Below are 12,441 nucleotides of genomic sequence, written 5' to 3'. Positions count from 1 at the left end.
CGGCCGTTGCAATTTCAGGGAGAGCCTTGGGGTTCAGAGGGCGCCGGCCGCAGGCCCGGGCCGCCCCGCTGGCTTACGGCACGTCCCTCCCGCCCGCTCCCCGGCCGGGTCGGGGCGGTGGGGTTGGCGGGGGGACCCCGCACACCCCGGCGTACCCCGTACCCTGTACCGGGGCCTTGCGGCACCGCTCCGCTCGCAGCGCGGCCGCACCGGGGGCGGGCGGGGGTTCCGCCGGCGGCTCTTGGCGCTCGGCGGGGGGGGAGCTGCCCGCACCCCGCTCCTCGTTAGTATAGTGGTGAGTATCCCCGCCTGTCACGCGGGAGACCGGGGTTCGATTCCCCGACGGGGAGGAGGCGCTGCCTTTTACCCCCGGCGAGCTCTCCTCTTTTCCTCCCGCCGGAGCCCCGTCCGCGGCGTGGGCGGGAGGGAGGCAGGCGATCGGCAACAGCTCCGGAGCGGCGGGTCGTTTCGGCGGGGCTTCCCCCGCCCCCCCCCCCCCCCCCGCCGCGGAGGCGCGTATCCGTGCACGGCCCTGCCGAGCCGCTGCGCGCCGCCGGTCACCGCGGACCGGGAGAGGGGGGCGCACAGCAAACAGCAAGTTTTGAGTCTCCGTTTTCGCAGTTCTGGTCCCCCGCGAGGGGCCCCGCCGGGGCGGTCTGTGAGGAGAGCGGCCGCCGTAACGGCTGCAGCCGCCGCGTGTCCCCGCGAGCGCGTGAGCTGCGGGCACGCGCAGGCGGTCAGACGCAGGCCGGTTAGCTCAGTTGGTTAGAGCGTGGTGCTAATAACGCCAAGGTCGCGGGTTCGATCCCCGTACGGGCCACTTCGTTTTGTTCCTCGGAAGTTTTTACTGAATGTTCTGGTTTTTTCCTTCTTTCTGAGGAGGAAGTGTCACGCAGAAACGACACGGTAGCCCAAGGGGAAGCTTGACCTCGCTGAGCGGAGGGCAGCGAGCGTGAGCCGGCCCGGCCAGGCGCCTCTCACGGCGGCACGGGTGCCGAGGCAGCTGCCCCCCACGGGCCGGTAACCCGCCAGAGGTGACGTCGCACCACGTCCTGGCGGGAAGCCCACACGTTATCACTCCACTCCTCGTTAGTATAGTGGTAAGTATCCCCGCCTGTCACGCGGGAGACCGGGGTTCGATTCCCCGACGGGGAGATTGTGTTACCTTTTCCTCAAGCGGCCCCCGGGGCGTGGGGGAACGGGACCCCACCCCCCCACCTCGCTTTTCCCCACCGGGTCCTCTACGAGGACCTGGGGAAAAGGGACAATGAGTCCGGGGCTGGGAGCAGTAGGAAGTGCTATTGGGAGGAGGTCAGGGCAACACCCTACAGCTTCCTGATCTGTCCCCAACCTTCCTGGCAAAGGAGGTTGCTATCTTGTCTTGATCACAGCTAAGATGTGCAGTGCTGAAAGATTTTCTCCTCAAAATGGACAGCCAGCCTTCCGCTCTCATCAGGGATGACTGGGACCCCAACCCAGAACCTCCCGGTTACTGATGAGTCAAGTCATGCTACCACAGCACATTTTAAGACACTCTCCCCTTCTCAAGTCAACATAGATAGCCTCAAAAATAGTTAAGTACCACCTTTTTCACAACTTTGTGAAAGCAGACTTTGAGGTTTAAAATCATATCAAATATTCCCTTTATTCTTTAAAAAAATATTTCTAAAACATCCCAACATTTTCTAGGAGTAAGCAGTGCTATTTAGGCACAGGTAATGCTTTCATTGCACTGGGAGAACACTTCACAGTAGTTTACCATTTTGCAGTCAAACAAATCATTTGGGGAAGTTCTTAAGCATGCACAGTAGTCCTGTGAGGGTATCACCAGTCCTTCACCGGGCAACATCAACAGGGGATGATAACATTAGCTGATCAAGCTTAAAGAATGAGTTCACGTATTTGCAAGTTATAACAAGTCTACAACATTATTAAGGCACCAGGTACAAGTATAAATAGCTATACTAAAACGCCATGCCACAGCAGTTGAATGAGGTTGTTTGCAGGCGTTCCCGTTCTTTCATCATGGCTCAGGGTAAGCAATCCATCTTGTTCACGATCCATGTCAGTGCACCCAGTCTTTGGGATTGCGCAGAACCTCCAAGATTTCTGCTTCTTTCGAGCTCTCTGGAGGCGTGTGCATGTACTCCCACCTGCAGGGAGGGGGGAAACTCACTCAGAGTGCCCAGCTGGCTGTCACCTCACCCACACCAGGCTGTGCTGGGACTTGAGTTGCCTTTTCTGAGGATGCAAAACTACACACACAGTTGATACTGTCGCATCAAGTACGCAGATATGGCTACGAATCATTAAGTTCAGTAAAAACAAATAACAACACTAGAAGGGACAGCAGAAATGTTAGCTCGATCTTCTTCCCAACTTCTGGAAAGGCTGGAAGAACAAAGAAAGAGCAATGCCCCCTACCCCACAATCCATGCAGGTTTATTTGCAAAGATCTTTTAGCAGTCTCTTGTGACACACTAGTGTCACGAGGAAGATGAGCCAAAAAAGAACCCAAACAAAAGAGAGTGAGGACACAAGTCCTAAGGGAAATCACCAGCTTCAAATTTTATCATTTGATCCTGATGCAATATTTTCAGCTGCCCAGAGCGAATTTTTCCAGAAGCTGGACTGGAAGCACTACAAGTCCTTGCTGAATCTGAGTTTTAAAAACAAAGCTGAGGAGAGACCACTTTTTATTGGAAAGGCAATTAAGAGGCATGACAGAGGAAGAAAAGTGTCCGCAGTCACAAAGGAATGGGTACAACCTTTTTCCATTTTTTTTCTCCTAGAAAGGACCCATTCATGCTGTTAAGTGAGCTATTTATGTTGATGAAAACAAGCAAAACCAGATCATCCCAGTGATGAAATCAAAAGGTAGGACTGTGCTACACCACCGGGTGAGGGACACATCTAGTGTTGGCAGTGGGAGGAAGCTATATGGTATGACCAGGACTGCCTTCGTGGTTAAGGGGCCGCAGGCAAAGGTCAGTTGTCCTAACAGAGGGAGATCACTAATGGAGTCTTACAAAATTCAGGATAGGGCCTGTGCTACTCAGCATATCTAAAAGCGATGTAAAAAGGGGTATGAACAGTAAATGACAGTTTGCTGATATTGCAAGGTTAAGCAAGATTGGTTAAAACCTAAAAAGGCAGTTGAAAAGAGTTCCTATCGAGCCAAGCAACTGAGCAATAAAACGGGAGGTGAAATTCACTGTTGACTGAGCTAAAAAGTGATGCACACAGAAAAAAGTTACATACACGTTGAGAGACTGAGTTAACTTTTATTGCCCAGAAACGATCTTGGCATCATAACAATGAAACATGAAAAGGCCAGCTCAATGCTTAGCAGCAAAGCCAGCAAACAGCATATTAGGTTTATGAAAGGAATAATGAACTAAACCATCATTATGCCACTGTATGAGTCAGCAGCACACCTGCATCTTTGCTGCACACAAATAGCTTATGTTGTCTGTTCCTTATCCCCAGTTCAGAAAGGGCATAGAAAACTTAAGCCTAGAGAAAAGTGGCAAATGTGATCAAAGGTATGGAACAGCTACTGTACAAAGACTAAAAAGAGGGGCACTTGTCAGCCCGGAAAACAGACAATGAAGAAACCATAAGCCTGAACAGGAACAGGAATAAAATCTGGTTACTCACTGAAAAGTCAAATAAAGTCATCAGGTGCGAGTAGAAAGCAAAGAGGCACTTCTTCACACACCACACAGTTAAACTGTGGAACCTCCTTACCACAGGCTTGTCAGGACTGCCATAAGCTCACATGGTTTCAAACGGCTACTAAACAAAAACCCATGGAGCGAGCAGGGGAGATCCATCAAGTGCTAAGCACAAAAAATACAACGCTTTTTTTGTCAGAAAATATCTAGGCTACGTTCTACATATTTTTATTATTACTGGCAACTGTGCCAGTGTAGCAGACCAGAGAAGCATCTGCATGTATTTGGCCACTTGTATCAAGCGTGAACTAACCACTGTTAAAGAGACTGGACACCAGGACAGAGCTTTGATTTAATCCTACGAAGTATTTTAATAAGAACAGTGCCTACCTGCAACTCCGCCTATCTATGTCCTTACCTTGCAGTCAGTGGCAGAGACATAAGAATGCTTTCAATTCGTGATCCTGGTGTCAGGAGGCCAAACTTTGTACCTCTGTCATAAACCAAGTTGAACTCCACGTACCTATGGGGAGCAAAGAGATGCAACAGAAAAACAAGTTTATTATCAGAAGTTGCTCGTGCCTTCTTCAAGAAGGTGTCAGAAGGAACCCTGGTTTGGGGCCAACTGTTCTCTAGCATCCTCGGCATAGGAATGCAAGCGTGACCTTGCCACTCCACAAAGCCTAGGAAGTAACAGATGAGAGCAGACAAACTACTCAAGGAGAGCATTCTGCATGGTGCTATACTAGCTTACTTCTCCTAGGCCTCAACCCTGCTGGCAAGCTTGACACCAAGTTTAGCTTGGTTAAGCTGGTGGTGTCAGACATAAGAGGAGCCTTAAAGGAACCGGCAATGACCACAGGAAAAACTCTACCGTGCAGTCCTCCATGCTGAAAGACACATAAACAGCAAGGTCAGAACAAGATTTTCTGTTTCCTGGGGAGAGTTGAAAAGCAGCAGAAGTCACACAGCTTCAGAGTGCTGGCTGGGAGTTGTAAGTGCCAGAAGAGTCAGTCTTCTGCCCCCAGCACAGGAACAGAGCAGTGAGGTAATCTTAGTAACCGGTGCTGAGGTATTAGTACTTAACAGAGGTACAGGAAGGGAGGAGCACTTATCTATGTGCAGAAACAGAGAGCTTAGCCTAGTCCAGGAACCTGCAAACAGATCCAGGGAAATAAGCAGGCCTCATGAGCCGGTCCTGGCTGCAACCTAAAGAAGCTATTCCCCCTTATAACCTTAGCAGGATCCTGAAAGGCCAGCACTCCCAGAACAGCCTCACCAAATTAAGCACATGTGCTTATTTGAATAATTGCTGCAGGCCAGTGATCTAAACTTGAACGCTTAGGCCTTCTCTATGCCACTCTCACAGATTTCTCTGCAGAAGAGCAGAAACTAAAGACTCCCCAGTTCTGCACAAAGCACACGTCTTCTCATTTCTCCATATGCTTACACAATCACTGGACATAAATAAAGGAGTACAGCTGTATCTACAGATGTACTTAAGCTTTTGCAGCATTAACAGTTGTTCACGTTAATAAGCATCCTCAAAAGTCTTTTAAGTTGCTGTGCCTTTGGACCATGCCAGAAAAACAAAACCCCTCTGTATCTTTATTCCTTTACAAAGAGTTCACCGTGTCCTCATTTCAATGCCAAGATCAGAGAGAATAAGTATGTATGTAAGAAGCTGACAGTACTCTTGGGTACAGTTATGTCATGACTTTCTGGGGTTTAGCTTCATTACTGACTAGGAAGCATGACTCTTCCACTGTTATGCTCCTCATGTCACGGGGCAGTTCTGTATCCCGCATCACTGGGCTGCAGGAGAAGGCGGGATTCAGGACACCACGCGCACCTTTGCCTGTTACAAAGCAGCAGCTTCTCTTGGTTTTTGAAGGAGTTGCAGAGAGACTGTGGCATTTTGTATGGGTTGCTTGTGCTGCAACAGGGGAGAGCGGGGGATACAGACGAGGGTGTGCTAGTACCTTTTTTACACCCTCCCCGGCAATCTGGCATTGGATTTCAAAAATAGTTCTGTATACAAAGATGCTGAAATTCTCTGGCGAGCTTTAAAGCACTTATGCAAACTTAGCCCACACCACAACAAGACATAAACCCTGCAACCATGAAGAATTAGCTCTTTTTTTTGTCTCGCCAGCGTAATCCACCTCCCATGTATTCTTTTGCTCCTTCAGTACTCACCGTCCTCTCCGAAGCTGCTGCCATAGCTTTTCCTCTGGTGTGAAGGAGTCATGGCAGTGCCTTTTCACAATGGGAATGTAACAAGGCACAACAGCTTTGGCACAACTCTTCACAAACTGGAATACTTCCTCCTTGGAGGGAGAGTCCACGTCGTCAAAGAATATGCCTCCAATCCCTCTTCGCTCACCACGGTGCTTGATATAGAAGTAGTCATCACACCTAGAAGAGGTAGCGGAAAATTATTAATATGGTCCACAACAGTCAAAGAAACGAACGGAACTCCCAACAGTTACGTGGCACAGGATGGCGCTAGCAAAGTACTGATGAAAAGTCAGCGTCTGCCGTGCTGGGTACGCACTGTTTCACTGGCTGCTGAGAACCAGGATGGTACAGCACCGTCCGGAGAGCACTCCTGCGTTCGCTTACAGTAAAAGCTCTGATTAAACGGTCTCTGCAAAGCTATATATCACCGCACACGTAACACTCAAACACCATGGCAGATGCTTCCACGTGGAGTGATCCAATCCATATCCTCTACTTACAAGGAGAAGGGACACCTAATTTCAAAACTTCACCCTAAGAGCTTTTTCTAGATTTCATTCCCAGAATTACATATAGATCCCCAATTATTTGTGCAGCTTTCAGATGAACTCAAAATAAACTCGGAAGACAATTTCTTTATTCTTCTTGCCATTCCAGTGAAAGAATTGCTTTTCTGCATCAAAACTAAGAGAATCTATAAACTCAAGACCAGATAAGCAAGCCAGCATTACTTAAGGAAAAAATCAAAAGTGAGTCAGCCTCCCCTGGAAAAAGGCTTTTTAATAGTTAAACTTGGAAGACGGAGTCATTCTAGCAGTGGCTTTTCATGGCTCATGTTCAAGTTTATGAAGGAATAAGCGCAGCTTATCCTACAATAGGGAGGCAATTAATCTCTTTTGTATTGACTGGGAGTATGTAGGTGTGCAATTACTATAAATTAGCTGATTCATTGTATCCACACCCTATCTTGTGTATAGTTGCTCGCTTGGGCAGCCATGCTCTGCAAGTCTTCACGCGGGGGAGATATGGAAGGGAAGTAGGAAGCAGAAACCATCAAGAGCAAGGAAACCCTGCCTTCCTTTAGGACTAGTTTTCCATGCGTGTATCCACCCACAGTTGCTGTTCTCAAACAATATAAATGGCATCGCCATAGCAAGAGAGACGTGGAGATATAACAGATAACCTATGCTATTTTTTTATTCACTGGGATGATCAGCTTTTTTTTTTTTAATAGCAGCAGGAAGAGTTAGGAGAAAAGGGCGAGTCAGAAATGCAAAAAGAGAGCAAGCCTGAAAAAAGCCTTAAAGCTAGATCAGGAAGACAGCGTGGTAAACATAAGAAGAGCTTTTATGTTTGAGAAAGGTGGGAAAAGGGGCAATACTAATTAGTAGAAGCTCAGAGGAGATTGATACTGCTCCGGCAGTGAGAACCGCATGCCCCTACACAGCTGCTGCTTACAGCAAACACTCATGCTGGGACTGAGAAAACTGCCTTTGTCCATGATGTACAATTAGTCCTCCCCTGAGCTGCCCTCAGACAAAGAACAGGCCTCCTTCTCTCCGACCCCCTGCAGCTGCCATCACTAGCCTACCTATGCTGCAAACAACCTGGCCATTAAGGCACACACTCTGAACTACCATGCAAAAATTCCTCAGAGAACAAGACTATAGTCTTAAGGTTATAAGGTATGCTTCTCTACTAAGGGGTTCACAACCAAGCTACAACACCCACTTTATCTCCTGTCCTCAAGACAAGACCTGGTAGCTGACAAAAGGGTAACCCCTCCTTCCTGGACACCACAGCTTGTAGCAGATAGGATTATCAGACACAGAGCAGCAAGCCCCACTGAGCAGTGAAGGATCCCATCACCTGTATCTCTCAGCTCAAGAAGAACATTCAAAATTTGCATCTTTAGAGAACATGCTGTTCAACTCTCAGTGAATGCGTCACTGGAAAAGAAGTACAGCTCCATCAAAACTATGAAGCTTCTACATTAAGGACAAGCTCCTTTACCTACCTGGCAAAAAAATACCCAACCAAAAACCAAAAAAACGGGTAATGAAGGTCAGACTGAAGGCAGAAAAACTGGAATGGGATTTTCAGAACTGCAGCGCTGGCCCAAGAGCTCACACTAAAGTCATGCACATTTACCACTGTAAGCAGAATTAGTGCAAGTCCATGGGGCAAAAAATCTTGTCCTAGTTTAACACCAGAGGTGAAAAGGAATTTTTAAGTTGCCTAGCGAAGTCTGTGGCTTACAAAACCTTCTAGAGCCAGCTTGGTTTTTATTCAGGCTATAGACTTACGATCCTAGCTGTCAGCCCTCTGATCTGAAAAACTCAGGCCTCTGTCAATAAGAGATTGTTTTAGACGACATTTTGTCCCAGTGCACGTTTGCTGATTTTCATCTGATACTTTTCAAAAGGCAGCAGTACTGTTCCTAGGGTACACTTAACTGGCAATATCCAGTGCCGCCTCCTGCTCCCACAGAAGGAACCCAAGCGCATCTCTCCCCACATACCACTTCTTGTATTTGGGATACAGCTTCAGATCATGCTTGTCACAGGCTTCTTTCAGAGTCTTGTGAAAATGAATGGCGTCCTCTTCATTCAGGTAAGTTGGAGTGAGGTCAGTCCCACCACCGAACCACCACTGTTTAGTTCCTAGAGGAGAGAGGCAAGGAGCAACGTTTTTCTTTTAAACTTCCAAACAGAAATAGGTTGCTAGTGATTCACCAAGAACTAACCACTACTTCTACAATACAAAACAAAATCATTATTCAGTGGTGTTCCTAAACATCAATCGTGAAGAATTTGTGTTCGAGGTAGCGCGATGACCAGTAACTTCAGGAAAACATGAAACAAATTCCAAAGCAGTGAAAACCATTTGTTCAGTATTTTGGACCGCTGACCCTGGCTACAGGAGATCAATTTCACAAGATGGGCTGGCAACTCCTATTCAAGAATCCAGAAACATTTTGCTGCATGCCAAAGAAAGGAAACATCCTTATTAAATCCAGGGAGGTAATTGCCTAGAAATGATCCATAATGCTCCGGCAAAATAACTGAAAGGAAACTCTCTTTGAGCTTCTGACAGTCCGTACGCTGCCACAAGGTACAGCCGGACTCTCGGTGTTAGACCACCTAGCCCAGAGCCCCGCTTCTCACAGCGGCAAGTTGCAGAAACTCGGGGGGAAAAAAGGCACAGTGCACGCAGAGAGCGATGTTTCAGACAGTACGTCCTCCCAGCTTCTCAGACAAAGGTACACCCTGACCAGAACGCTCACCAGTCCTTCACAGACCTTTCTTCTACTAAATTCTAGACTTGTTTCTTTGAATATGTTTTACACTTATTTATAACCTCCTGCACTTCAACTTAAGTCTGAAACCCCTGGTGTACGCTGCAAAAAGTAAACTGCAAACACCTGTACTGTACCAAACGCACACACCACACTCTTTACAAATGGACAAATCAAGGCCCAGAGGTTAAGAGATCCAGTGCTACACAACAGACTCGTGGCACAGCTGGGAACAAAACTGGGCCGGTTCTTAACCTCTTCCCCCCGCCGTGCGCTCACGCTGCCTTCATGCAGAGTCATGCATTTCATACCTGCTTCGTTAGATTAAAATTCTTACCGTCGGCTTCTTCAATTTCAAAATATCTGTAGTTGAAGTGCATGGTCGGAACATGAGGGTTCTTTGGATGGATAACAGAGCTGACACCCATGGCGCAAAAAGGCAGCTTCCCTAGACAAAAAGATGCACAGGCAAAAAACTTCAGTTTTTCAAATAACTTCATTTATTACCATTTAAGGAACATCACTATTTTTCCTTAGGTTCCAAGCTACTGTTCCACGACAACTTCTCATGTTGGGTCACTATAATTATTAACCAACGTGCAATTTACTTCTCATCCACCCATGTGGGTGCACTTAACTAAATGCTTTTTTTGGTATTTGTCCTAAAATGCAACGATACGTCAGAGCACCCATCAGATGAAGATCGCCTACAACATAAGGCACTGCGAAGGCTTCCCGCCACCCCCAGACCCAGAATGACCCTTTGCTACACGAACGGGGGTGGAATCCTCTGTCACCTTCAGGTCTTTTTCGTTCCCTCCCTCCACCTCTTTGGTACGTAACTCCTGCGCTGTTTCACCGTTGAGCTACGGCGTCGTTACTGAGAAACAACCCGTGCCTACAGTGCACTGCTTAAAGCACCGAGACACGGGGAGAGGCACCCGGATACCTCGTTTTTTTAGGGATGTGGAAGTCCACCTGCCAGGCTTACCGGTTGGAAACCAGCATGACACAAATGAAATCTTCCCTGAGCGCTGACCAGTCCGGCCTTCCTCACGCCTTGCTCAAAGTCCAGACTCCGCTGCCCGAGTACCCGCAGGGGTGAGCGCGCCCCGGTCCCCCACCCCACCTCCCCGCCGGACTCCTCACCGTCCTTGGCCTTCAGGGACTTGCCCCTGCTCCGCATCTGCCGCGCTGCCTCCTCGGACAGGAGCCCGGAGACGACGGACACGTTCACCCCCGCCTTCTCGAAGACCTCGCCGTCCTGCAGCACGCAGCTGATGCCGCCTCCGCCTGCCAACGCCAGGGTCACCCCGCGCCGGGGCCGGGGCCGGGGCCGCCGCCCCGGGCTGACCGGGCCCGGGCTGACCGGGCCCCGCTGCCCCCCGCCGCCCCCCCGTACCTTCCTTCCTCTCCCAGGTGTCGACGGCGAAGGCGGCGCCGGGGTCCAGCGCGGCCAGGGCGCGGCACACCTCCGCCTGCGTCTCCATGATGAGCAGCTCCATGCGGCTCCGCAGCTCCCGCCGCCGCCGCCGCAGCTCCCGCAGCCCGCTCACCGGCGGCGCCATGAACCGCCGCCGCAGCTCCTCCTCCTCCCGCTCCTCCTCACCCTCCTCCTCGGACGCCGCCATCGCGGCCCGCTGCCACCGCCACAGCCCCAGCCCCAGCCCGCCCAGCGCCCCCGCCGCCGCCAGCGCGGCCCGCCGCCCGCCCCGGCCCGCCGTCCCCCCCGGCGGCGCGGAGCCCAGCGCCCGGCGGCCCGCCGCGGCGGCCAGAGCCAGGGCGGGAGGGCCGCGGGCGGCGCGGGCGGCTCCGCGGAGCAGCTGCGCGGCCGCCGCCATGCTGGGCACCAGCGCCTCGCCGCCGGCGGGGCGGGGCGGGGGCCGGGCCGGGGCCGGGCCGGGCCGCTCGGCGCGGTGTATAAATACGTGTTTAGAGGCAGGGAGGCACGGCTGTGTCGGTACGCCGGAGTTCTGCCTGCGCGGTGCTGCGCAGCGGTGTAGGGCCGTAGGCGCCCCGGGGCTGGGTTGGCGCCGCCTCGTGTCGGTGCGGCGCTGGGGGGGGGACGGGGGGGCGGTGTTCTTGCGCCCATAAAACATTTCTGCGTCCTAGGGTCAAATAATCCGGTTTCGTCAATGCAGCCGCTTGAGACTGCGGAGTCATGTGAGTAAAGGCTTGTACAGGGCCAGGCATGGCTGGAGTAGGAGTAAAGATGTGTTTTTCTTGAGCTATCCTATGAACCGAGTGGCGTCGCTCACCTGTGTATGGAATCGCTGGTTTTATACTCGCAGTAATGATTTTTTAGAATCTAACCGGTTTGTGGTACTGCCAGTTCAGTGCAATGGGAATATTTCCCATGGATTTGAGAGGGCTCAGGCGTATGCCTTCTTTGTTCTTTCTGAAGCTGAACCACTGTTTTTTTTTTTTCCTAATAAAATAAGAATTCAGAGTAATAGGGAGAAGGGTTACGTAGAGCCAGATGTTGAAAGGTAGTGCATAGCACCAACTTACAGTTCCAAGTTTGATTTTCTTGGTGCTGATGTTGGCACCAGATCCATTAAAATGATTTTCTATTTTCTCAGCTGCCTCAACATCGGCTGTGTCAGCAACAGGACAGTACGACAAACTAACTTGCACAGTGACAAAAGACTTTAGCGAACAAATAAAATGACAATTTTCCGTGAGCAAACACATAAGTGACAATGCAGCCATTGATGATGGTACTGTGCTGAACCGAGCTATGAGAGCTTTCTTTCAAATAAAACAGCTGATTTACTAATGTTATTTTTTTAAATAAGCATATTATTATTTTCTAATATGTAATGACATTTATGAAACCTGTCATTGATTGAGGACCCACATGAGGGTTAGGCTGAGAAAAATAACAGCTACCTCAAAAGCACAGCCCTGCAAGGTTTGTACCCTGGTATGGGACTGTTCCTTGGAAACAGTGAGCTTCTGGTATTTCAGAACTCTTTTGTAACGGTAGTACCCGAGACAAGATCAGTTTCAAGGGTGGTTCTGTGGAAGGCAAGGAGATTTGTGCCTAACATGGATCAGGGCTTTATTATCTGTCTCTTTTCATTGTAGGGTAATTTGAGGGGAGGGAGGTCTGCATAAAGCGATAACGTTCACTCGAAGGCTTAGTCCATTTCCTCATTTCTGATCTGATTCTGCTCTTTGGCAGCAGAGGATGCTGTGAAGCTGCTGAAGCTCTGCAAGTAA

The 12,441-nt window shown here is 49.9% G+C and overlaps 1 protein-coding gene across 1 annotated transcript; it reads right to left on the bottom strand.

Moving 5' to 3' along the window:
- Positions 1 to 1,643: 1,643 nt before the first annotated feature.
- CPOX (coproporphyrinogen oxidase) lies at positions 1,644 to 11,057 on the bottom strand (the record flags this gene model as incomplete). The annotated part of the gene is made up of 7 exons (XM_082305104.1): positions 1,644 to 2,153; positions 4,096 to 4,200; positions 5,877 to 6,095; positions 8,440 to 8,581; positions 9,554 to 9,664; positions 10,366 to 10,509; positions 10,619 to 11,057. 7 exons carry the CDS (start codon positions 11,055 to 11,057, stop codon positions 2,066 to 2,068), a joined length of 1,248 nt encoding a protein of 415 aa, XP_082161230.1. The 3' UTR covers positions 1,644 to 2,065.
- Positions 11,058 to 12,441: the final 1,384 nt, after the last annotated feature.

This window comes from Platalea leucorodia (assembly GCF_965183815.1).
Source record: "Platalea leucorodia genome assembly, chromosome: 2".
Taxonomy (NCBI): Eukaryota; Metazoa; Chordata; class Aves; order Pelecaniformes; family Threskiornithidae; genus Platalea; species Platalea leucorodia.
Note: the sequence above shows the minus strand (reverse complement) of the source record. Positions and strands in the feature narration are given on the sequence as shown.